Genomic DNA, 26,949 nt, shown 5'->3' with positions numbered 1-26,949 from the left:
TACTTGTTTCTTATTTATTTATTTATTTATTTATTTTCCCTGTGCCATGCAACTCTAGGTTGTAAAATACAGGGAAAGTTTCATAGAAATTATAAAAATATATGTGAAGATATTTAAATGTCATTGGGTGGCACACTAAGGCAAACTTCTTGAGGCTGGGAATCGTATTTATTCTTTTATCAAGTACAGTGTCTCCGATAGGGGTGCCCTCAGAAAAAGAGGAATTGATTTGAATGTCCTTGCCATTTGGACAGTGTCAATCTCCTATAAACAAGGATGGGTTTTGTGCCTTTAGAGAAAATTTTTAGGACATTACAGTTTATCTGAGACATATGTGGAACAAAGATAAAGGACTAAATACAACTTAGCCAATTTAGATTTAAGAAATAAATTGTAATAATAATAATGAGAATAACTCATTTTCCCCAAATGGTGTAAGAATCGCTTCTCAACCACAACTTCCTACTTAAGACAAATACAAAACAGTGACTATGAAAATTAATGATGAATATTTAAGTTTTAAAACCAATTAACTGGTGTATTTATTTTTTTAAAAAATAAGGAGCTGAAAATATAACCAATAAGCCATTAAATGGAAAAACTGGAATGTAAGAAAAGTAATGAATCTGAAAAGCATAAATGAATTGATAGTATTTTCATTGCCCAATAAAGTCAGTGATGCAATTGAAAGATGATGGGTTATATAAATCAGTTTCTTAACCCAAGAGAGGAGCTAAACCCCTGAAATTATAAACAAATTTGGATATATGAATAAGGATCTTTCTTCCGACAGGCTTCCTAACATTCCTCTGTGTTCTCTCTAGATAGGCTTATCTAGTCTCACGACTTATGCTTATGACATCAAATTTCTATGTCCAGACCTTACTTCCCCTTGAGCTCCAGACACAGATATACAAGTACTTGCCTGATATCTCTTCTTACATGTCTAATGGTTGTGCCCTACATTGCCTCACCTCCTCAGAATCCTCTATTTAAATAACATTCATTTCCACTCAAATGCTTCCATCACAAATCATTTTTCTCAATCTTTTGATAACCAATTAATGAGTAAGACCTGTCAATGGTATATCCAGAATGTATGACAAATCTGACCACTTTTCTCCAGCGCTAACCTCTACCCATGTCTCCATCATCTCTTGTCCTAACCACCCTAAGAGCCTTCTAGTAGGTCTCCCTACTTTCGCTCTTACCTACCCTAAATCACTTACCTTACAGTAGCTAGAATATATCCTCAAGATGGAAACAGCATCATGACACTTTCCACAGAAGACAGAGCAAAGGTTTTCTATCACACTTAATATTTTCAATGGCCTAATTACAGCTTGCAAGGCCCTTACTTACCATACGTCTACCTATTTGTTCTCATTTCCTCAATCCTGCCCTCTTAATCTCCGTACGCTAACCACTGTGGTCATCTTAGTGTCTGGTACTCTTTTTTTTTTTTTTAATTTTTATTTATTTATTTATTTATTTATTTATTTATTTATTTATTTTTAGTGTCTGGTACTCTAAGGCACCAAGCATGCTTTCCTTCTGGGCTTTTGCATGACATCACCACATGACTGTCCTCTTGTCCTTCACATTGCAGCTTTATCGTCCCCTCTTTAGAGGGTTCTCTCCTTGTCAAACAGTCTTATCAAGTCCCAGAAATCTCTCCATCATGCCATCTGTTTTATTTCTGTTACCTCATTTATCATACCTGAAATTGTGCTATTACCCTGTTAGTTATTGCCTATGCTCTGTCTCTGCTCACAAGAATGTAAGCTCCATGAGGGCAGAAGCTTGTCTGTCTTCTTCACTGGTATATCCTGGTGCCTAAAACAATGCTAGTGGTGTGACAGGAGAACAGTAAATTAGTGAAAGAATGAACGGGACTTTTCAGAGTGGAACTCTAGGAGAGCTTAAGCTGGTGGGGGTAAATCTCCATCTCCTTAAATTCTGAAAAGTTAGGCTGAGAAGACAGGATTGCCAAATCTCCCTCATCAAGGGAAATCAGAGAATTGAGATGATGATTGTCGCTCCTCGTCCCTTTTATGCTTTTCACCATTCTTAACTATAGCATCAGAATAATCTACATGGTTTGCAGTTTTATATGGTAAAAGCTAGAATAAAATACACCAGATATTAAGGGTGATGTCTCTTGGTGATACAAGTCTTTTTTTTTTTCTTTCCCTCCAGTATACTTTTTTGAGTTTCTGTGTTTTCTTAAATACCTTGTTTTATAGATGAAAAACATTTATAAAAACCCTTTGTTTATGACTCAAAACTCATGTAAGATGCCACTCCTCAATGATGTATTTAGCTATACTATGCAGTTACACATAAACCCCACAAAATATGATATATGCCTTTCTTAAAACCCCGGAAGTAGTTTCTCTTTATGCATACATGTGTTTGTCTTTGTACATGTATACCACAAATAATAATGATAAAATAAAAGCTGCTTCTAGATATTTGTAGTATCAGGTGGCTCACACCACACTATAGCTCATGAATTATTGATAACCACTCTCTGACATAGTACTACATCTTCCCCTAAAAGTGAGGAAACCAAGTTGCAGAGAGGCTTAGTAATTGCCTCAGAATAAAATAGCTAGATTTTTCTACAGCAGGGACCACTTCTGACTGACTTATCTCTGTATCTTCAATGCTAACATGATGCCTGGGAAATCGTAGGTCCTGTATATATTTATAGATGAGTTGAAGAGTTAGTTGGCATTTGAATCCATGTGTGAGTGACACCTAGACTCTTACATGCAGTACCACACTGTATCTTTGGTCTCATCTCTATGTGTACATTAATCCAAAATCTTATTAATTGAAACCCTCTTTAAAATTAGTAAAGTTCAGTGCAATTTGTATTACATTTTATGTTCAAGGCAGGATTAAATACTGGAATGAATGAATCTTTCAGAATTAGTACACAAACTAGGGTCTTGGATTGGGAAGATTTTTTTAAGAAATAGATGTTTTCTTTTTTTTTTTCTTAAATATTTTATTTATTCATTCATGAGAGACACAGAGAGAGAGGCAGATACAGAGGCAGAGGGAGAAGCAGGCTCCCTGCAGGGAGCCCGATATGGGACTTGATCTCAGTACCCTGGGATCACACACCCTGGGACCAAAGGCAGATGCTCAAACACTGAGCCACCCAGGTGTCCCAGATTTTTTGAAGTTGAATATTTACATAACCATATTCCTACTAAAGTTACTTTCTTTGGAAGATTATCACAAGTGAAAAATGACCCTAGAGTAATCATAAAGCTTTGAATAAGAGATTTTGAAGTACAATGATATTTGTCTTTTGGCTGGGAATCAGTAATGGTCAAGACAATTATTAGAGGATTTTATATGAAAATAGAGTCCTAGGGTAGTAACTTAAATTTTTTTAATATCCTAAAATATTGGCCTCTAAAAGCTTAACATAGCAAGTAATATGGAGTCTAATTGGGTTTTATTTGTTTAATAGCAAATAATGGCATATTATACATTGAGTTTCTCATTTTTTGATAATGCAGAAAGCAAAGCAAAAAACGGGCCTAGAATAAAATTCAGTTGAATTTAAAAACGAGTATCACTTTTACTTCAATTCTTTTTAAAAATGTTTTTAATATTTTTAAGTTAAAATTATAGACAATTGTTTTGTATTACTTATGATAGTTATGTTATCTGTAGTCATTTCAAACACTGAATTAGTGAATAATGAAATATTGCCCCTACAAGAAATAGGAGGTTAGGTTCCCACAAGCCTCTGGTCATAATATTTTTATCAACTGACCAGTACAGAACCTTGCTTTTTGTGTGTTTCTGTTTCAACTTCTCCTGTTTAATACATATAATTGATTTATTAATATTGAACTCACAGCCCACAGCATTATAACCTGTACCTGAGAGCAGCTTATCTAACATACATCCTTTTTCTTCGTAAGACACATCACAACTTTCCTACAGTTAGGAATACTACACAGCACTTAGGCACTACATTCAGGGATCTTTTAATTTTTATTGATTGGTGTGTGTGTGTGTGTGTGTGTGAACAATATAGTGATTCAACAGTTCTGTACATTACTCAGTGCTCATCATAGTACATGTACTCTTTAATCCTAATCATGTATTTTACCATCGGGACCATCTTAAATAGCAAGCAAGATCAATAAAAACCACAAAAATGGGAGAAACATGGTATTTAGTATGCGGTGGAAAGAACGCTTGGTAAGAGGTTGAGAATGGAACCAAAGAGGCAGTGTGCTGCCCTTTTTGACATCAGCTGGAAACTCGGTGCCACGTGGCTCAAATTTTCACCCAATCGCTCAAGTCTGCGAACGACCATGAGAGAACATGTACTGACTTGGGGTTACAGGTAAATATTAGCAAGTAGGTCAACTCACACATCCTGACTCTACAAATGAGGATCAGCTGCATGTGAAATGCAGTTCTTAAATGTACAATTCAGTGGATTCTGATAAGTGTATGGACTTACACACCCAGCCTGCAGTTGAGATAGAGGATATGATCACCTCAGAGAGTCTCCTGCCACTCCCTGTGCATTTCCACCTGTGCCTCTCTCTCCTGGGCCATCTGACCTGATTTCTATCATCATAGGTTAGTTTTGCAGTTCAGGATTTTCCTATGTAAGGATTCATCCAGTGTTCTTTTTTTTTTTTTTTTCATCCAGTGTTATTTTTCATGTCTACATTCTTCCAGACACAAAATGTTGTTTGCACCAGTAGTTCATTCTTTTTTATTACGTAACCACATTTCCTTGTATGACTATACACTGTGTGGATAGACAATTATTTTCAGTTTAGGCCTATAATAAATAAAGCTGCCAAAAACATCCCTGTGCAAATATTTCTGCTACATATATTTTGATTAGGGGGAGTAAATATTTAGGAGGGGAATTGTTGGGTGATAGGATTAACACATGTTTAATTTTATTAAATACAAAACAAAACAAAACATAACTGAGCTGCCAAAGAATTTTTCAAAGTGGTTGTATAATTTTACATTCTCGCGGGAAGTGTATGAGTTCAGATTGATCCTGATCGTGGCTAGTTCTTTTAGGTTCCTCCCCTGAAGTGGGTGGAAAATTGTGTATCATTATGGTTTTAATTTCCCTCATGACTCACAACAGTAATAAAAAATGTCATCCAGTATGCCTTCCTCTACGCATTTATCTATCTTAAAGATTCCATTTAAGTGTCTCTTTCAAGACGAAGACATGTTTTTTATATGTATATTTTTTATTGGAGTTCGATTTGCCAACACACAGTATAACACCCAGTGCTCATCCCATCAAGTGCCCCCCTCAGTGCCCATCACCCAGTCACCCCAAACCCCTTGCCCACCTCCCTTTCCACTACCCCTTGTTCGTTTCCCAGAGTTAGGAGTCTCTCATGTTCTATCTCTCTCTCTAATATTTCCCACTCATTTTCTCTCCTTTCTCCTTTAATCCCTTTCACTATTTTTTATATTCCCCAAATGAACGAGACCATATAATGTTTGTCCTTTTCCAATTGACTTATTTCACTCAGCATAATACCCTCCAGGTCCATCCACGTCGAAGCAAATGGTGGGTATTTGTCATTTCTAATGGCTGAGGAATATTCTATTGTATACAGAGACCACATCTTCTTTATCCATCATCTTTCGATGGACACTGAGCTCCTTCCACAGTTTGGCTATTGTGGACATTGCTGCTAGAAACATCGGGGTGTCCGGCGTTTCCCTGCATCTGTATCTTTGGGGTAAATCCCCAGCAGGGCAATTGCTGGGTCATAGGGCAGATCTATTTTTAACTCTTTGAGGAACCTCCACACAGTTTTCCAGAGTGGCTGCACCAGTTCACATTCCCGCCAACAGTGCAGGAGGGTTCCCCTTTCTCCACATCCTCTCCAACATTTGTGGTTTCCTGCCTTGTTAATGTTCCCCATTCTCACTGGTATGAGGTGGGATCTCATTGTGGTTTTGATTTGTATTTCCTCGATGGCCAGTGATGCAGAACATTGTCTCATGTGCTTGTTGGCCATGTCTATGTCTTCTTTGGTGAAATTTCTGTTCATCCAAGACATGGTTTTAAAGCGACTTTTTGTCTGTACCTGTAGAGGAAAGCATTTGGCAGTCTCTTTAGCTTCCAGAAATAAAAGTTTCCTGCCTGCCCAAGCACCTTATAAACTGTTCTGTCTGACCACAGTGATCATATTTATTTTGCGGTTTGGATGGACACATAAAGGTGAGCAAGATTAAATGGGATCAAGTTCCTTATGATATGGAATTTATAAATAACACAAGAAACTGCATGGCATATTTATAAGGGATGTATTTTTCCCTTTTTATTACATAAATGGATAATTGATAACTTATGAAATCTGTCAGTAGCACATCAGAACACTGTAACTGCCTAAATATGGATTCGTGTCCTCAGAAATTTTTCTCTCTGGATTGAATATTGAGCAAGACTTGAAATTTCAGTCATTGTAATTTTATTTGAAACATTTTCAAACAGATGCTGCATCTTGGTTTGCTACTCTATTTTAAATACTTTCTTTTTTTCAATATTCATTAAACTAGTCTCTTCTTCTTGTCTCTAATAAGAGAAACATCTGTTTCTTCTTGTTCTATCTGTGAAACCTCCTCAAGAGCCTTACTTTAAAAAATAATACCATTAGAAAGACAGCCTAGATAGAATATGCTTCATTAACATTTTACATTTGCATACAAAACAAGTTTTTCTAGCAATTATAAGTTAGAGAAATGTAAGCGAAAATATTATAAAGCAATTTAGTTATCTTATGAAAAAAATTAAGACCAGAAGCTGGAACATGGTTTCAAAGATGTTGATTTTAGGTTAAAAACTCTCTTTGTAAAACTATGTTTCCTTTTAGAACATACAGTTGAAAAGTTTTGATTGTTATGAATTAATAATTAGAGGTATCCATTATAAAGTAATATCAAATAACCATTAAGTATAAAACTACATCAAACTGGTTTATTTTTACAACACAGATACTTTGAAAAAATATGTACTCTGGTTTATATCACTCTTCTCAAAGAAGAAGTCACCTATGGGAAGTCTTTGCTTGGAATTATATTTAATTTCTGGAAATACTTCACAGACATTCAGCGAACCATTATCTATTTTTTTCAGAACCATATCTATTGAATAATCTAGTTAAAACACAATTTGAAGAGGGTAATCAGACCTGTAACTATCACATAATAAGACTGATTCATTATATAGCTCAAAGTTAGCTTAAATTAGCTTAAAAATTGTTGCCTCTGATATTAATAAAAGACACAACAGCTATCCTGCCAAATCCTCCAATTCCTCACCACTGACATTGAATGATTGGATTTACATGGGGTAGGAGGATATTTGTTCTTAAAGAAAACCAATTTTAATTATTTTATAATAGTTAATGCTTACAGAAGTTAACAACAAGCTAAGTTGATATTTAGAGAGTGGGGCTCCCTGACTGTTTAAGGAACAGGAGCTACTTACTGAGTGCTGACTATGTGTCAAGTGCTTCTCTAAATAATCACATATGTATACATAACCCTCAGAACAACCCTATGAGGTAGATACTTTTATTAGTCCTATTTAATAGGTAAGAGAACTGAGACAGGCTGAATTGCTGAAGGTCTGGCAATTAGGGGAGCAGAAATGAGGTTTGTATCCAGATGGTCTGACTTCTGAATCCCTGCTCTGTCCATTATGCTGTCTGCCCTTCTGCAGGTGAGTCTGTAAGTCAGACACTCTGGGCTCTAAATCCTTTCTCAGTCCCTTATAGGGCATGGTCCCTGTGTGCCTGAGCAGAATATGACCCCACATAGAAGGAAGTCCCCCATTTTTTCAACAAGAACATTAAGAATACCTTTTAACTAACGTGAATATAAAAACTTTTAGTTCTATAAGTGAATATATGTACAATATTTACATAATTATGGTGTGCTTTTAAACTCACATACGTAAATAATTTAGGAAGTTTATTCTCCAGTCTTACTTTCTGGAAATAATTTGTTTTAATCTCTTCACCTGCTGCTTTAACATCAATTCTTTGTCATAACCTTGTGAGTCACCTAGCACATTTTTTTCAGGACAAATCATCATCACCTCTAAGTAATTTGTACACAGGAATTTTTTTTCACCTCTAATGTTGTCACTGGACATATTTTTCTAAGCTTCACGTGTCCATTAGCATAATGCTAGGATACACTTTTTTTCAGTTGCCTTCTATGTGTTTATTTATGATTTCCACATTAAGACTTATTTTATTGCCATGTTCTTTAGAGGGCTTACTTACAACTACACCAATATTTGTAATTGTAACTCCCCCCAAAATAATAAACTTAGCTTCTTTCTCTATAAAATGAGACTATTTAAAATCTTTAAAAAATTTATTTGACATGATACGAATATAAATATCCTGCTCCCTGGGTGCCAGGCACTGCTTTAATGCTATAAAAATAGTAAATAATCTACTCCTCAAAACACATCTGTGAGGGGGAGAGTGTTACTTTCATTCCAGAGAAGAGAAGCCTGAGGCATGGAGTGGTTAGTAATGTGCCCAGGTTGGCCAGGGGCAGAGCAAACGCAGGCAGCCTGGCTCCTGAACCAGTCCTCCTCATCCTCGTGTTGTTTTCCATCCTGCTGTCTTGCTGCTCACTGTTGGGAAGGGTCGGTGCAGCAACATATACAGTGTGCACGCACAGTGCCACACACACACGTGACGAGCTCAGAAAGGGCTAGCCATAGGAGACGTGGGCATCTTTTCTTAGTATCAGTAATTAGCATCCTTCTTTTTTGGTCTAACCCCAAGCCACTGTGCAGCCACTAGGACCCCCTGCTTCCAGGAGTCTGGCTCCCCATTGAGTCTGTTTCCTGGGATATCCACTGGCTCTCGAAGAGCGAGGACATGGAGGAGTACCATGAAGACATGGAGGAGTACCATGTCTTCAACAACAAATGAAAAGTGCTGCTTTCATCTTGTTTGCTAATGTGTTCTTTGTTATGTATGACTCATACATTCCTTTCTTTTTTCTTAAGATTTTATCCATTTATTTGAGAGACAGCAAGCAAAAATTATGATTTTATCCATTTATCCTGGGATCATGACCTGAGCCAAGAGAGACGCTCAACTGACTGAGTCACCTAGGCACCTGTGACTCACAAATTTCTAATAAAACTTGAGATGATGATACATTTTTTTCTGAATAAGTGTATTGGTATATATTACAAGTACCCATCTTATCGCAATGGCCTCATCAACTGTGGTATTCTGAGCAAATTTCAAATATTGAACTCCATAAACTCTTAACTTTAATAAATGTTCAATTTCATATGATTTAAAATTTGGTAAAATTGTTAAAAAAACTCCTTCAAGAGAGTATTCCTTATAGCTTTTATGAAGCAAAAATAATTCTGTACTGTACCCTCTAAGGTCCAAGAAATTGCAAAGGCAAAAAAAAAAAAAAAACTTGAGCAAGTTTGCAGGAGAGGTCACATAAAAAAAAAAAATGAATACGGAGTTTCACAAAGTATGGAGATGATTTAGATAAATACTCATGGGCTTATTCTTATATGCCTTAAAGAAAATCCTAGATCCCAATTTTCATAACTTGCATGTAAAATTTTTATTTTAATTACAATTGTAAGGGAAAACCATCGATGTAAGAAAATACTAAAAGACATGTGGCATGTAGGAGATTACACGACCACAAAAATCTGATGGTGCAAATGCTGAAAGTTAGCAAATGAAACTGGATGGTGTGTCAGTTATTTACCTTATTTACCATCCTATAGCTACATGAGAACAAGGACATCCCAGAAATTGAGCTGTGTTCAGATGCTGTGGCAAAGGAAGTGTGTGTGTGTGTGTGTGCGTGTGTGCAGGTGTGCATGCGCTGGTATAGGAGCACTGTGATCACGGATGCACAGAGATTATATAACATGTTTTGTTGTTGTCTGTTTTGTTTTTGATTATTTTTTTGTAATAACTGAGTCTCTGCAACCAGATCCATGTGCGATTCAATTCTTAGTTCTGCCATTTATTAGCCATGGGGTGTTTAAACATTATTAGATTTAGTTCTCTCACATATTTATTTGAGACAATAATTTCTAAAACATTTGGTGTGAATTATAAATGAATCACATGCAAGGTCTTAGCAGAGTGAATAGCATATCGAGCTTAGAACACTGTATCTTTTTTGGTATATTTTTTTATTGGAGTTTGATTTGCCAACATATAGTATTAACACCCAGTGCTCATCCCATCCAGTGACCCCCTCAGTGCCCGTCACTGTATCTTTTTTTTTTTAATTTTTTTTTATTTATTTATGATAGTCACAGAGAGAGAGAGAGAGAGAGAGAGAGGCAGAGACACAGGCAGAGGGAGAAGCAGGCTCCATGCACTGGGAGCCCGACGTGGGATTCGATCCCGGGTCTCCAGGATCGCGCCCTGGGCCAAAGGCAGGCGCTAAACCGCTGTGCCACCCAGGGATCCCTATATCTTTAAATACATTTATACATAGAGCTAATGCCATTAGATTCTGCTCTAGAAAAAAGACTTTAGGCTATTATTTTTTTATAATGTGTGGCTGAAAAAGATTTTTAAAAAGCAGCATATTTTCTTTTGAGCAAACGGATCATTCATTCCTCATGGAAGAATTGAACTTCTTTGTATCTGAGAGCCTATTCCTGTCATAGATGGCTAAGGCATACCTCTTGAAAATTAAAAGTACAAAACAATATTTAGGATTAAAATAAGTAGAAATCACAGTTTAAGCTCAGATGCGGCAGTAGTTGCTATCAACAAGCCTGCTTTTATCTGAGTCTTAATTTCTCTAGTAATTAAGATTCTTGAAAAAAAAAAACTTTTTATTTTTACCTGATTGGAATAGAAGGCCTTTTTGCTCTAAATGATTAAGCTGATGATGTCCATTTATAAATTAATTGTGTGATGAAGAAATGTTCACAGGAAGTTTTAGAAAGACATTCTGGTCTACAGTTTAGAACAAAAAGATCTGTCAGCTGATGGTATTTTATACGTGACCTTTTCTGGATGTGTGATTATTTAGAATTAAATTTTAAGATTGGACATTTGTAACATTGATGTCCTTGGGACCCATGCCCCAAAATTGCATTTCAAAGCAGGGTTCATTACATTATAAAGGCAAAAGCCAAAACCACGCCCTTCTATAGTTAATCAACACTAAAACTAGTTTTATAGTCTCCCAAAAAATGTTATGGTGAAGATACGGTCTTCTGTGCAACTGTTCTGTGAGAGAACCCTGATGTAACCTGCTTGAGGAGGAAATATTTCAGTAAACACTACTGACTTGTCTGACAGCTAACTTATTTTAATTTGGGAATGAGACTTCACGTACTAATTTCATAGCACAAAATTATGCATAGATCTTAAACATTTTGTTACTTGGAGGTTATTCAGTATTGATTACTTCAGTAAAGGGATTTTCTATTTACCTCCATTGAAATAAAATAGGCTGAATATATATTTCTAAATTAAAATTTGAAAATCCTAAAAAAAAAAAAAATACCTGCGGTGCAGTTATTTGTAATGATACTTACCAGTAAAACACCAGTAAATACTACCTATATGTGACCATCTTATAAGTTCCAACAGGCTTTAATATTTTTCATTAAAATAGTATTTCTGTTTAATAGCGCAAACCAACCAGCAGTTCATGCTTTTTCTGCAAAGGACCACACAGTAAATCGTTCAGGCTTTGTAAATGGTAACAAGTCTCTATAGCAACTACTTGACTCTGTCTTTGTAGAGCAAGGACAATATATAAACAAATAAGCGTGGCTATCTTCCAATAAAACTTTATGTGGGAACTAAAATTTCAATGCTTATATAATTTTCACATGTACTTTATTATTCTGCTTATGTATTTTTAATATTTAAAGATGTGATTTTTAGCTCTCAGGCCATACAAAAAAGGGGGCAGCAGGTCAGATTTGACTTATAAACTCATTTGAAGACCTCTAATCAGAGGTTTGGAGCTGTCATCTATGCTTCATTGACTTGCTCTTATTTTATTTTTAGGGTTTTTTGTTTTGTTTTGTTTTTTGTTTATTTGGTTTTTGTTGTTGTTTTGTTGTTGTTGTTGTTGTTTTGCTAGGGTTCCCTTTCGTTTATGAATCTGAAGTTTATCTTCAAGTAACTTCTTTCTGTGGATTCTAAATTATTCTATCTGGACTAGAACAAAATCTCTTCCCTTTTCCATAGCATAGGCCTTTACAAGTTCAAAGAAAGCCACACTTACTCTCAAGACTTTCTCTCTCTCTGTTAGTATTTCCTCAACTCTTTCCAGATGTTTATGTTCAATGGCTGATCTCCTTTGTTTGCTCCTTAATTTTCTAATTATTCTTTGCAAAGTGAGCTCAAACTGAACAAATATTTTTTAAGTTATTGTCCGTCCAATGGAGAGTTTAAAAGAATTCTTGTTTCCAAAGATCTTTGTACTAAGCAACAGTGAAATGTAGTTGTTAGGAGTGGAAGCTGTCGATTTTAGCTTTGTTGGTTTATTTCTTTAAATATAACCTAATTCATTATAAAGATGCCTTATTTATCAATGATCAGATAACCCTGGTATTATTTCCTATGCTTACAAGTGGTTAATTAGCATATATTTTTTAGTGCTTACTTTCTACAAACTGGATATACTTGCCAGGCATGGTTATTGAGAGGAAAATAATAGTACAAAAAATGTTCTTAAAAACAGAGACATTAGAGAAAAGTCGTAAATCCATTTTCTCATCAGAAAGTGGCTTTTAGTAAACCTAATCATAGAATAAGTAATTAAATTAAAATAGTTTATCATCACTTCCAAACAGCTTTATTCACTCCATTCATTTTCCCAGGTATGCCAAAGGCACATTAATGATTATTTCCCTACTTTATTGGGTTCTGCCATGCCTTATCTGTCCAATGGAGGATAGAACCACTTATCATATTAAAGAAACATGATATTAATTGCAAGTAGCACTGAATTTTTCTGGATGAAAATAGACTATTTTTTACCATTAAATTTCTGACCTTTTTGGCATTGAAAATTGTTTTAAATTATACCATCTTTAGAAAATGAATTGACTTTTTTACTTAACAGGTTCTGGGCTGAACGATGGACAGTGGCATGAGGTTCGTTTCCTAGCTAAGGAAAATTTTGCCGTTCTCACCATTGATGAAGATGAGGCTTCAGCAGTTCGAACTAATAGTCCTCTTCAAGTTAAAACTGGCGAGAAGTACTTTTTTGGAGGTAAGACTGCCATTTTTTTATTGGTTAACTAGTACACTGTTAGAAATGGGGTTTCAGTGAAGTTTGATTATGGAGTATTTATATTTGATTCAGTAGACTCAGCAGATCTCAGAAAAAAAGCCAAACTCTTATTCCACGAGTTAAAAAGAGTGGCAAATTTATGCTTCTTCATGTTAAAGGTACTTGCATCATGTCACCATATTCTTCTAGTTTAATTCAAATATTCAAAGTATAAAGTATGAGATTCTGAATGCATTCATTCTCATAATACTATCCTCAAGAGTCAGGTCCTTGTGTCACCTACTGCTGTGTAATTAATTACTCTAAACCTTAGTGGCTTAAAACAGCAAAAGTTGCCTCACAGTTATTCTAGTCCTGGTTTTTTTTTTCATAGGCTCCCCACCCAATATGGAGCTTGAACTCATGACCCCAAGAGTCCCATGCTTCATCATCTGAACCAGCCAGGCTCCTCCGTGTCACAGTTATTCTAGGTCATGGATTCAGGAATAATTTAGCTGACTGATTCCGATTTGTGGTCCCTCATGAGGTTTTTCTACTCAAGCACTTGACTGTGACTGCATTATCTGCAGCCTTGCCTGGGCTAGAGAGTCAGTTTCCAAGAATGTGTGCTCACTAGGTTGACAGCTGGTACTGGTTGTTGTCCGGGGTGCCCTGGTTCTCCTCCAAGTGGCTCTGATTTTCCAGGCCTGTCCTCTTCAAGCTCCCTCTCTCATAGGTGATGTGTCTGAGAGAGGAGATCAGGGAAGAGAAGTGGAGAGGAGAGGAAAACCAGTAAATGAGAGAGAAAGCTTCCTAGATAGAAGCCAGGGTTGTTTTATAATCTAGTCTCCGAAGTGACATCCCATCACTTCAGTTATACACAGTTTGGTAGAAGTGAGTCAGTAAATCCAGACCACACTTAGAGGAAAGAGATTACATGAGGAGACGTGCACTGAGAACATCTTTGAGGCTGCCTACCACGGATCGCCTTACAGGAAAGCCAGCTTATTACACATCTCTTGGTTCTTAAGTCATGAAAAACTTATTGAAAAGAAGGTTCTCTTAAAATAATAAATTCTACTATATGTAAAAAAGTGTTGTAGCAGGGACTTGGGCATATTTTTTTAGTTCAAAAAATATATACTGCCAGAATTTTTTTATCATTAATGAAACATGAGGACATGTTTTTATTAAAGTGGTAGGTAAAAAATATAAATAAATAAATAAAAATAAAATAAAGTGGTAGGTATGTTGTTTAAATCAATATATATCTTTCACTAGATTATTGACTTCCTCATCCTAAATCATGCAGCAGAAGATTTAAAAAAAATATATTGTGTTCTTAGAAAAGGCTTTGTTAAACTTTCAAAAAACATGTGTGTACATATATCTGCTTCTGAAAATCTATTTATTAATATTCACATTTATTTAACTGTCTGTATATCACTATGCTTATATATATTTCTAATTAGTAGAATAAGCCTATTTGAGAATAGTCACCTTGTAGATCTTGTTCCCTGCTATATCCTCCAAGGTCTTAGAAAAATTCCTGGAATATAGATGACCAATAAATATGAATGAATTAGTAAATTTAGAAAAACAAGCAAGGCAAGCATTTTACTCCCAGTTGTTTGAAAGAAGAAATAGAAGCCCACAGAGCTTTATTGACTTGCCACTGAGTTTGTAGCCAGCACCTGAACTCAAGACCTCTGACTCTTGTACCAGGGTCTTTCTCACTATGCATCAAGATATAATGAGTGACAACTCAGAGGCAAAAGACCTGAGCTAGACCTCTCTGTCTTGAATCTTACATTGTGTTCATTGCAAGTTAAAAACTACACATTTTTTGCAAGGCTCTCGTTAAATATTTGATGATTGGTTGAAAGTCAGACAAGGTGTCTTATGAGTGAATGAACTGGGGTTTATGGGTGTGAGAAAACATAACCTAGCAGCCCAACTGGTTTTCCTGCAAAAGCATATTTAATATGATGGGATTTTGGCCAATAGTTTTCATTGCTGCCATAGAAAATGGATCACAGTAGTCAGTTGGAAAGCTATTGATAATCCCAACCCATCCAAATGGCAGTGGAATATCTTTGGTCGTGGATGAGCATGCTGAATGCCTAAGGCAAGTTTTTGATCTCTTTCCATCTAGATGGGTAGCCTCATCGCTATAACCAACAAATAAGGCACAGAGTTAATGGCATATGAGGGCTTCATAGTGTGCTACTTACTATTGCTTTACAGATTTTGGGTTTTAAACCAGGTGGTTAGGAGCATATTTTCTCCCTTTTGGGTCTTTGGTCTGCCACTGGGAAATGCTGTCAGCAGATGATAACGATGCTTCTCTGGTTATATCTTCATCAGCTGAATCCATGGAATATATGAGAATCACCAGGGGAACTTGTTACATTTCAGAATTCTCAGCCCCCACTCCTGGAACTCAATGTAGAATGCTGGGAAAATAAAGAATCCTAAGTTTCAAGTTATTCTGGCACAAATGATCTGAGGAACAGAATTATAGATCAACCTTAGCCAATTTGCATGCACATCTTTCAGATTCTCCTGAAAGACCATGTCAGTCACCAAAAAGTAAGATAAGTGAGAATTAGCTACCGCTGTGTAGCTTAGCCACCATGGAGCAGTAAAAAGAAACCACAGGCCAAGGTCTGGTGCACATACAGACGTTGATTAAATGAACATTTTTATTAGCGAGCTGGCACAATGCAGTTAATACAAATTCTTCTGTAAGCTCATTGAAGTCCTAGCTCTCTGACTTGCTATACTTTGAATAAAATGTTCTCTTTGGGCAGCTTTCACAGGATTTTAGAAGCAGGATTCAGCTATCCTCTCAGCCAGTGCCAAACAACAGAAAGTCTCATAAGCTGATGGCTGGCACACGATCACTAAGTGATCCAGATTCCAGAACTATGTCCAAGGCTTCAGGTCACCAGCTTCACTTGTCTTATCCTGTCTGCACACAGGCTATGGGTACCTCTAAAAGGTGTTTTGCCAAACTACATATCCTTAATATCTTTAATTTCACGACTGAAATATCTTCCCTGACATTTATCTAACATTTATGCTGATTAACAAAGCCCTAATTTCACCAAAGAAAACCCAGTTTGGCATTTAGTAAGTTGATTAGAGGAACAGGCAGCAGAAATCCTGAGTAGCTGCCTCTGGGATGCTGCTTTCAGATTAGAGTGTGAGCTGTCTCTAGATTGTAAGTTAAAAACACACACACAGCTTCCTCTTGTCTGTGCTGACAAATTTAAAGTTAGTTGTAGATGTTGTAAATAAAAACATCTTAAGAAACATTAGTAGAGTGGAAAGAAAATTGACTCTCTTCTAAAATATGAACTTTGAAACACACATTCCTGGCTTGGGATTGTGGCTTCACTTAGTTGATAGATCATTTTAATGACTTATCTTACTTCTTCATCCAATTGAAAGGCAGTAAAATTTTAAATAATGTAGTGAATATTCCCAGCATTACCTGTTAAACCCAGGGTCTGACTCCAGGGGATGCTAAGTGCTGACTCCTTTTCCAATCCGTGTGGAGTCTTTAACTCATCAGGGACAGCCCAGCCCCTTTCTAAGAAAGATCTGAGGTTTCAGACCATGTGCTCCTCTAAAGCATCTGACTGACCTCTCCACAAATCAAAGCATTCCTTCCTCCTTGGTGAAAAACAAATTGTTTTCTTACCAGGTGAAAGCCTTAACTAAAGGCTTGCTGGCCTTATGTACTCAATTACAGATTCCTGAACGTGTGCACACTTGGTTTCTTTTGAAGTAAAGTCCTGGTCATGTAGCTTCTATTCTTTGTGGCTGATTCCTACCAGCGTGGAGCTTTATCTCTCCACGCCTGCGCCCTGTTAATCCCAGAAAATGCCTTAGTTCTCCTCTGGAGCACTCGGGATCAGATGTTTAAGGACCAAGAATTCTTCTGCCTTGTTCTTTCTTGGGAATAAACAGAAAAAAAAGAGATTATTTATTTGGGATGTTTCCTCAGCAGCAGTTATTTTGGTTGCTTTAATTCTTTTCTCTACCACCCAACTGGAGTTACTTTTGATAACACTTCATTGATTTTAACAATCAAAGGAAATTTATTTATTGACTGTTTACTGGTAATAGGCTTCTGATACCAGCCAGAGCCCCATGGTCATGAGAGAATAGAAGGATTTGTAAATTTCTAAATTTTCTCAGGATTGGTATTTATTATTATTATTTTGTTGCTTTCATTTGGAAGGAAAGGAACAGTGGGCTGAAGAGAAGAGGTAAGAAAGTTTGAGAGCTAGTCTTCCTGGAAGAGGGTGGCTGCTCTCAAGAGAGACTTTCCTTCCAAATATACATGGATTATTTCATTTATCTTTTCTGCTATAAAACTGGGATCTTGGGATCCCTGGGTGGCTCAGCGGTTTGGCACCTGCTTTTGGCCCAGGGCGCCATCCTGGAGTCCCGGGATCGAGTTCCACATTGGGCTTCTGGCATGGAGCTTGCTTCTCCCTCCTCCTATGTCTCTGCCTCTCTCTCTCTCAATCTCTCTCTCTCTCTCTCTCTGTCTATGTCTATCATGAATAAATAAATTTTAAAAATCTTTATAAAAAAAACTGGGATCTCAGTTTGTTCATTTATACCCAAAAAGGTTATAGAGCCTCTAAGTGCTGGGTTATGCTAGATGCTGGCCATATATCATGACAAAAAAAAAAAAAAGAAGAAGACATAATCCGTACCCTTGTGGAATTTATAGTTTTTTGCTTTCACAGCAACATGCGTCTCACCCTTATAAAGTTGTCATTTTATATTATTTGTATGATTCTCTTACTAATTTTATAGCTATTCTGAGCTCCATCTGGAGAAACCTATGCTTTCCACTGAAGACCTCTCAACCAGTTGGATGATGCTCACATTTCAAAAATAGTCTCTTTTACTTAAAGTTGGTTGATCGTAGACGTTAATCACATCTGCAAAATACTTCCACAACAATCCCTAGAGTTGTATTTGAATAACTGGACGTTGTAGCCTGCCCAAGTTGACGCATAAAATTACCCATCAAAGGGTTTTATATATCCTGTATTTGAGACATCACATAAAATTATAATCAGACATCTGGTTTAATGTACAGATGAAGAAGTACCAGAAACTGCTTTTTTAAAATAATTTCCAGGTCTCCTACATGCTTATTTTTCTATTTGGTTTAATTTTTATACCTAATGTTACCTCTTTTGTTCCCTATCTTTTACTAAGATAAAACTTACAAATGCTAAAATCCACCTGTTTCAAGTGTGCAATTCAGTGAATTTTAGTACATTGATACAGTGGTGAAGCCATCACTAGCACCCAGCTCTAAGGTGGTTTCTTTAACTCCTCAAATCCCCCCAGCCCTTCTACAGTCAGTTTCCACTCCTGCTTCACCCAGGCAACCACTGACATGGTTGCTTCTGCCCCTATGTTTCTTTTTCTAGACCCTTCTTGCACTTTTATCGATTTGCGGTTTGTTTTTTGATTCTTCTCTGGTTGACTCTTCCATGTAGTTCTCCTTAGAGACTTTACGCAACCTTCACCTTCTCCAGGGGGAGGGGGGGAATGTTTCCTCCTGATCCAGCGCACAGCCCTGCCCCCACTCCCCACCCCCAGCCTCTCTACTTTCTTCCCTCCTGCCACAACACATCATCATGCTCTGACATTCTACATCTTTCATTACTGACTGTACTGATTATTTGCTGTTGGACTCTACTAGAACAGAAGCACTAAGAAGGCAAGGATATTGGTTATTTTTGTTTTCTCAAGTATCTTGAGTATTTAGGAATAATGTTTGACACATAATAGGTTCTCAGTGTCTGTTTATTCATTGAATAAATTAATCAGTGATCCTTTATGGATATATTTAAGGGCTACATGTACAAAGGACTACCATACTTTTTATTTCCATATAGATTACGAGCTTCTGTCATATGCCCCTCACCCCTGAAAAAATTTAGGTAAGGGATACTGATTGTGCTAGCATGTGATATTCCATTGTCATGTTTGACAGGTATAACTTCTCATGGTCTTGAAGATAAAATAATTTTTATTATATCAGATGCAATTTTTTTATCTAAATGTGCTACATGTACAACTAATAAGTAGTAGAGACAGGATTTAAATAATTTCATTTAGTGAATATTTGCTAAAACCTGGCATCATTATTCATACTAGAACAGTGAACAAGCTAGAAAGAATATTTGGCTCTCAGAAGGTTACATTCTGATTAAAATAACAGATTGGTAAAATGAGTATTTTTTTTTTTTTGGAGACAATAAATCAGGCAAAGGATGGGAAGTTCTTAGGGGAGGGGTGTTGAGGATTGCCACTTACCATAAGTTGACCACAGGAAGCCTCAGTTGAGAAGATGGTATTTGGACAAAGAGCTCAAAGGGGTGAGGAGATATGGGAGAGGAGCGTCCCTGATAGAAGAGTCAGTGCAAGCATATGCACAGGTGGTGAGCATGTGGCATGCTTGAGGAAAGGAGGCCAGCATAGCTTTAGGAATGGGAGCAGTCAGAAGCTGGGGTGTGAGGGGCCCTTTCCTCTGAGTGAAATGGGAAGGCGTTTGAAGATTGGACCAGGGGAGTGGCATAGTCTACCTTTAAAAATGGTCTCTCAGGATGCTGTTATCAGAAAAGAGGGAGCAGAGTGGAAACTATTGCAACAATCCAGACTAAGGAAGGTAGAGACTGAGTGGTAGTAGCAGAGGGATCAGATGACCAATTCTGAATCCATTTTTGGAAGTCAAGCCAATAGGACTTGCCCACAGTGGGATATACATTGTAATATACAAAAGGAGTCCAAGATAACACCAGTCCACCTGACAGAAAGCCTAGAGCTTACCCTAGCCCCTCTTCCACACTTCTTCTCTCCCCTTCTACACTGTGGCAGTGTTTCCCTAAAACTTAGTTCTGACCTGTGCATAATGAACTGCTGACATGTCAGTCTGTGCAGTGACCTATTATCCTTCCCCCCAAATCAACAGGATGATGACCTACACCCCATCCCTCACTTTCACGTCTTCCTGAATCTTCTCTCTTGATTTGCCTGGATGGAATCTGGCTCAGTTCCCAAATCTCTCAAGTCTTCACCAGACACTCTTTTTTTACTGTATCACCCATGGGATATAACAAGGGTCAAGAGTCTACTGATTTAAAGCCAGCTCTTGTAAATTAAATTCCAATCAGTCTCTGATTGGGGGACCACAGCACCTCTCAGAAATAGAAAAGTGTAGGACGCTGACTCAAAGTTCATCAGCTGCTATAAAATAAGATGGCCTTTAAAAATATTAGTTCACTAGTGGAAAGGGAGGTGGGCGGGGGGTTGAGGTGATGGGGTGATGAGCACTGAGGGGGCACCTAGTGGGATGAGCACTGGGTGTTATGCTATATGTTGGCAAATTGAACTCCAATAAAAAAAATAGAGAGAGAGAGAGAAAAATCAAGAACAGACTTTTTTTTTTTTTTTTTTTGAAACAGATTCTTAACCATAGGGACAAACACTATTCCCAGAAGGGAGGTGGGTGAGGAGATGGGTTAAATAAGGGATGGTGATTAAGGAGGTCAACTTGTCATGATGAACGCAGGGTGATGTATGGAATTGTTGAATCACTATACTGTACACTTGAAACTAATATCACACTGTATGCTAACTAACTGGAATTAAAACACAAAAATTAAAAGAAAAAAATATTAGTTCACATATAACCTGATAGTGGATGTACTTCCAGCTTGAAAGTGCGGCCTAACTGTAATCTTCTCCTCCTGCTCTTTGTTCCATTCAGGGTCCACCTATACTGAGGTTGGAGAGGGTTAGAAGACAAACTATTGTCTTTTTACAAATAAAATGAAAGTTGACCATCATTTGCATTTGCTGAACATTGTTATTAATATTAGAAATTTTGAGTTCCCCACCTTTTGTGTAATATGCATCTCTTTGAAATACTAATTTAGTTTTATAAATAGCAAGAGACAACTTTTTCTCACCAACTGACTAACAATTTATTAAGCCTCAGAATGAAAAATGAGGAAATCACAGCTTAGAACCTTAGAGATTCCTGTGAATCGTTAATATTTTATTTGATTTAGATTGGCTAACACTATCTAATGATTAGAATTCATTTTTCTTTTACTGATTCTAAACCTACTAATTAATTTTTTGCATATATTTTTTTCTTTTGTGCTTTTATGGTTTTACCCTGGTTCAATATTATAAAATTATTATATTATATAAAACCTTATATTGTTTTTCTCTTTTTTAGCATTAGAGAGTTGATCTATCCTTAACTGGAGTGAGTTAACCTAGAAACTTTGTCAGTTATTAATTTCTTTTTTTTCAGTTATTAGTTTCTTAAAAAGGATTTGATTGTACAAAAACAACCAACTACTTGCCCTTATAAATATTTGGATCAGTATTTGCTATTCTATGCAAATTCATCCCCCACTTTTAAAAAAGTACATTTTTAAGCATTTCTTTCCATTATGAGAACATTAATAAGGAGAGACACATTTCTTTTTCAGTCCAATTCCCTAAGTACTTTTGGTTGTATTAGTTTGTTTTCCAATTATGTGCATAAAAGAAAAGGGCAAAGAAGAGGAAGGGAATTGCACAATGAAATTGAATACATTAACTTCATAAGAAACTGTTTCTCTGCTAGAGATAGGAAAGTATTCATTATATAGCCCCAAATTCCAAAGACCTTTATATATCTCCTAGAAGTAAAATTTGCTTAGAGCTAGGATTTGGGCTAATTAGAGTTATTGTGATATTCTATATGCCTTTGCTTCTTTCTGACTCTGTGAATGGCTTGCATTGGGAATATTCAGATTTCAGACAGAATTGTAAGTAGTTTTTCAAAGATGAAAAATCATGGAATTATAACAACTCTTTGACTTTCAAGAATTGTCTTAATACTGTGGCTGCTTATCACTGGCATCTTCTGCTTTCTTCTTATATTAATTTTACTACATTAAAATCAGTGGAGCAAAAGAAAGTAATGTTCTGACTGTGGAAATAATATAGGTAACTCTACAAATATGTAAGTTAAATATGGTTTCTCTATGTATTTTTTAGAAAGTATTTTCCAGATCTAAAATGCTCTTAAACTGAAAAATACAGCCACATTTTAAAACTGGGATGACTCGCATATGCAATACGTATCAGGTTATTACTTGAGGAGCATAAATGTTTCTATAGATATCTTAATCATTGATTTTACAATGTTTTATCAAAATAAAAAAAAGGCAAAAGGAAGAAATTTATACTTTTTTTTTTTTTCATGAGTGATATGTCTGTTTAGGTACTCTAAGAAGCAGATATTAAAATGGAATTAGACATTTGAAAGACTTACTGGACAGAATGCCTCTGAAGGACTCGGGGGTAAGGGGGGAAGAGCAGGTCTGATACCATGAGGAAAAAGAGAAAGGAGAAGAGATTGAGTAGGAATAGCCCCAGAGTGTGGGCCATGATCCCTTGCAAAATTGCCTGTTAGCATCTGTCACGGAAGGGAAATGGCTGGACCCTGATCCTGTTGCCATAGGTAGTTGTTTAGAGCTGTCTGGGCATCCATGGCCTCAGCAGAAGGGCCTCCATGGATGCTGTTTTATACCAGCCAACCCTGATCCTCAAACAGGAAAGATGTAACAAGCATCCCTCTTTGACCAGCATAAGTATAAGTGAAAACAGAAGATAGTTCTAGAAGTTCTTTCATAATATTTCTTTGATAAGCCAGAAAAAAAGTATATTTGTTTTTCCTAGTATAATTGGTATTTCTGTCTGCATTCTTAATTCTCTGTGGCCAAATAAAGAGAGGAAATGATTGTAGGGTACTTATTTTTTAAAACTGCTAAGAATTCAAAGAATAATACTCTTGTATGTACAGGAAGAAAACTAAAATGGGAGCCAGTGCCTGTGATCATGCAGGTCTGTCAGTGTTTATTTTGTTTGCCTATTTGATTTTTCCTTTAGGCAGGCAATTATTTATACATAAACTTCTCCTTTTGAACTAGGAAGTAAATTCTTTCTGAGTGTGTGCCTTTTTCTATTTTCTATTGTTGGGATTTTGAAGATGATCATAGACTCAAATAAACTAGTTTTTCTAGTCTGACTCATCCAGGAAGTAATCAAATAGAGCATTTGCTAAATTATTGCCCTTTTTTTTCCTTTTTTTTTTTTTAATTCTTCTTTCTTCTGGCTTCCCCCTTCCCCATATCAGCAATCAGTTATCCTTAAATAATTAAGAATCATTGTTTACTCTCCAGTGGAATTTTACGATAATAAGGAATTTGTAAGACTCTCTGGCCTTCAAGACCCTAAAAAGGATACATCTTTAGTGGTGAAATTTCAAGTCTTCTTTAGGGTATAGGGTATGGGAGAAAGGATGCAGGAACTTAGGCATAAGACCATGCTAGTAGCATTCACGTCAGCTGATTTCACAGTCTGGCCCTAAAATTATATCATTTCAGTACCTTTTCATCAACACATCCCTAAACTTCTTCAACATCTAGATCCTCTGGATCTCCCTTCTGTGTAATAAGCATAATTAGTACCAAAAATGTTACACCACTCTCTTAGTGAACCTAATCTATAATGACCACAAAATTCACTCTGATTCCAGAGTCCTGATGTTGGTAAGAGACCTTCTCTGCTCTCACGGACCCCTCTTGAATCAAACAGTGTGAAAATATGAAATTTGAATGAGAATGTTCTCTTACAGCAGTGGACTATGTGAGATTACTACCAGAAAAACCTAGATGCTCCAGAAAATCATCAAAAAACAAAAAAATTTAAGACTTTCAAAATTTTACCCATTTTGAATGGACTATTGAACAAACTAAGTGATGTGACTCTAGAATGCTCTATGTATATATGGTTTTAGGTTTAGTATTTCAAAGAAAAGAGTATTTGAAGGGCAGAAAATTCAGACATAAGAAAAATAGTTGTTGGAAAATATGTAGTTAATGTTATATGCAGAAAAAATAAGAAAAATCAAAAGGAAAAGAAATTTCAAGATTTCTGGGGCGCTTGGATGACTCAGTCGTTTAAGTGTCTGACTCTTGATTTTGGCTCAGCTCATGATCTCAGGGTGGTGATATTGAGCTCTACATTGGGGCTACATTGCTCAGCAGGGACTCAGCTTGGGATTCTTTCTCTCCCTCTCCCACTGCTCCTCTAAGTAAATAGGTAAAGTCTTTTAAAAAAAAATAAAAATAAAGGTTTGAGGTTATGCCAAGAAATCTGCATTTTAACCATGCAATTAGATGACTTTCTTTTCCTTTTTTAACTACTTTATTGAGATATAATTCCGACACCATAAAAATTGCCATTTGAAGTCTATAATTTAGTGGGTTTTCGTATGGTCTCAGAGTTGTTTAACCATCATCAAAGACTAATTTTTGGTCATTTTCATGACCCCAAGTAGAATACCCAAACTCATTAGGAACCAGTGTGCATTCTCCTTCAATACCCCTAAGCCCCAGGCAACCACTAATCTACTTACAGATTTGCCAATTCTAGACATTTTATGTAAATGGAACCACATAATAGGTTGTGTTTTGTGACTGGCTTCTTTCATTTAGTGTAATGTTTTCAAGGTTTATTCAATTTTAACATGTATCATTATTTTATTTCTACATGTGTTCAAATAATACTCCATTATATGGATACACTACATTTTTTTAGCCATTCATCAGTTGATAGACCTTGGCTTGTTTCCACTCTTTGACTTATTATGAATAATACTCCTCTGATCATTTATGTACAAGTTTCTGCATGCATGTCTGTTTTTCTTACTCTTGAGTGTATATCTGGGAGTGAAATTGCTGAGTCTTATGGTAATTGTATTTTGTTGACTTGCTGAATTCTTTCCTGAGTGAACACCTGCAGAAACACCAGTTTAAGTAATAATTTGGGGATCAGAATGCAGGAAGAAAAGGAGATGTTTCTTGTTTCCTAATAATGAAAATCCTAGATTCCATAAAGGGAGACAAAGATTTGAAAGCGAATAAGGCCGCATTGGAAAATAATAAAACACTGGGTAATGGTGTGAGGCTAATATCATTAAGTGGAAAGCTAGAAATGCAAAAGAAAAAATCAGAAAGGAAACTAAGATTTTTTTATCAAGTTAGGAACAATCTCAAAGGTTAAAAATGCTCTTGTAAGGTAGCGTAGAGAGAAAATAGTAGGAAGAACAAAGTGGATCTTAATGAGATTTATTTATGAAAACAAAATTTTAAAGCATAACTGAATTTCAGAGGGAAGAACTTTCACAGGCATCATGGAAAGTGAGATCAATCAAAAATCTCATTAATTATTGCATCCAGCTCAGATCCACATCTCTGAATGATGTGGAGCCCTTTACAAGGTCAAGACTTGGTTCCTTGTGATTGAATGAGGTATAAACTAAAGACCAATAACTTCAATGTACACTTCTCCCATGAAAAATAAAAGTATAAGAAACACAGCCTTTACTGGCCTAGAGTAAGTTTTATATCTTGTTAGTCAGGAAGAGCAAGGGCCCCCTTTCCCAATGCCCTCCATGACCCAGGTTTCGTTCTCTGAGAGGTCCCTCCTTGTCCACTGTTCTCCATGGCCATCTCTGAAGAGGGCATTCTTATTGTGCCCTTCTTATGGGCTGCATGCCCTCCTGCTGGCTTCTTGTTGATAGGGATGTGCAGGCCTAGAGACTGCTTTACTCAGTGGATGGACACACATTGTTGCAGGTCATGCTTATGGTTTCCTTGGCAACATAATTCCTCAGAAGGATCGTAGTCTTCTAATCTGTTTCCTTTGAAGCGATTCTGTGTGCAGGGAACCACATCTAAATATCTGTTCTTGATACAGCTTTCAGCCTGGCGACTCCATTCTTCTCCTTAGCTCTGTGTCCTGCCACTTCCAACGGAGGTGTGCCACTCTGACCTCTCTTCCAAAGAATTTGCTAATCTCCCCTCATCTCTTCCTCTCCCCCCAACTCTCAACTTAATGCCTCCCTTCAGCCTTGAGACCTTGAGAAAGAATAATGCTTGACTGGATGACAACAGCCTAAATCTGCCTATTGCCATGAGACTATTCCTCACTGTCTAGTAGACAAGTGTTTTTTTTTTTTTTGGTGCTCTATTTTTATTTATTTATTGTCCATAGTTATGTATTATATAGCAGAATTCTGCTAGAAAGCATATATTTCCATCAAATATGGATTAAATCTTAATATCGGAAGTCCTAATCAATAAGAGGCCTATTTCTTGCAACTTTTTTTCTTTCTTTTTTTTTTTTTTAATTGTTTTCCCAGCTTAACTCTTACCTGAAGGTAATGACAGATGTGTTAGACCACAGCTTTACTTCCTTCTAAGGCTACCTCTTGGCATCTGTGGCTTATAATTACCATACTTTAGGGTATGATTTTTTAAAATCCTTTTAAGCTCATAAATTGAGGATTCTCTTTCAGGTCAGATTGCCAACATAAGCCGAGAGCACCTGCCATTTTAAAGTGGTTTTGCTTTTATCTCAGCCTGCAGGCTGGCTAGTCCTAGACCGAGTTCGTCTGTCTCTTGAAGACCGCTGAACACAGCAAAAAGGAACCAAAGCACAGCAGCATTTGAGTATTTCCTAATATTTCTTCTA

The 26,949-nt window shown here is 36.6% G+C and overlaps 1 protein-coding gene and 1 long non-coding RNA gene across 5 annotated transcripts in view; one reads left to right on the top strand and one right to left on the bottom strand.

The window, feature by feature from the left end:
• CNTNAP2 (contactin associated protein 2) overlaps nucleotides 1–26,949 on the top strand; it is a 1,981,926-nt gene that overhangs the window by 1,048,770 nt on the left and 906,207 nt on the right. For all 4 annotated transcript variants that reach the window (XM_025433996.3, XM_035700120.2, XM_035700122.2 and 1 more), the window contains one exon: nucleotides 13,153–13,302. In XM_025433996.3, coding sequence (XP_025289781.1) covers nucleotides 13,153–13,302 — 150 coding nt within the window. The remainder of the gene's footprint in view (nucleotides 1–13,152; nucleotides 13,303–26,949) is intronic.
• On the bottom strand, nucleotides 13,655–21,129 carry LOC112651051 (uncharacterized). Its single transcript, XR_003130570.3, has 5 exons — nucleotides 21,040–21,129; nucleotides 17,012–17,265; nucleotides 15,537–15,758; nucleotides 14,803–14,851; nucleotides 13,655–14,047 (listed from the first exon to the last, which is right to left on the bottom strand). It is a non-coding gene; the product is annotated as an uncharacterized LOC112651051 (long non-coding RNA).

Source organism: Canis lupus, chromosome 16 (genome assembly GCF_003254725.2).
Source record: "Canis lupus dingo isolate Sandy chromosome 16, ASM325472v2, whole genome shotgun sequence".
Lineage (NCBI taxonomy): Eukaryota > Metazoa > Chordata > Mammalia > Carnivora > Canidae > Canis > Canis lupus.
The sequence above is the reverse complement of the archived record's forward strand: the minus strand, read 5'-3'. Positions and strand labels throughout refer to the sequence as shown.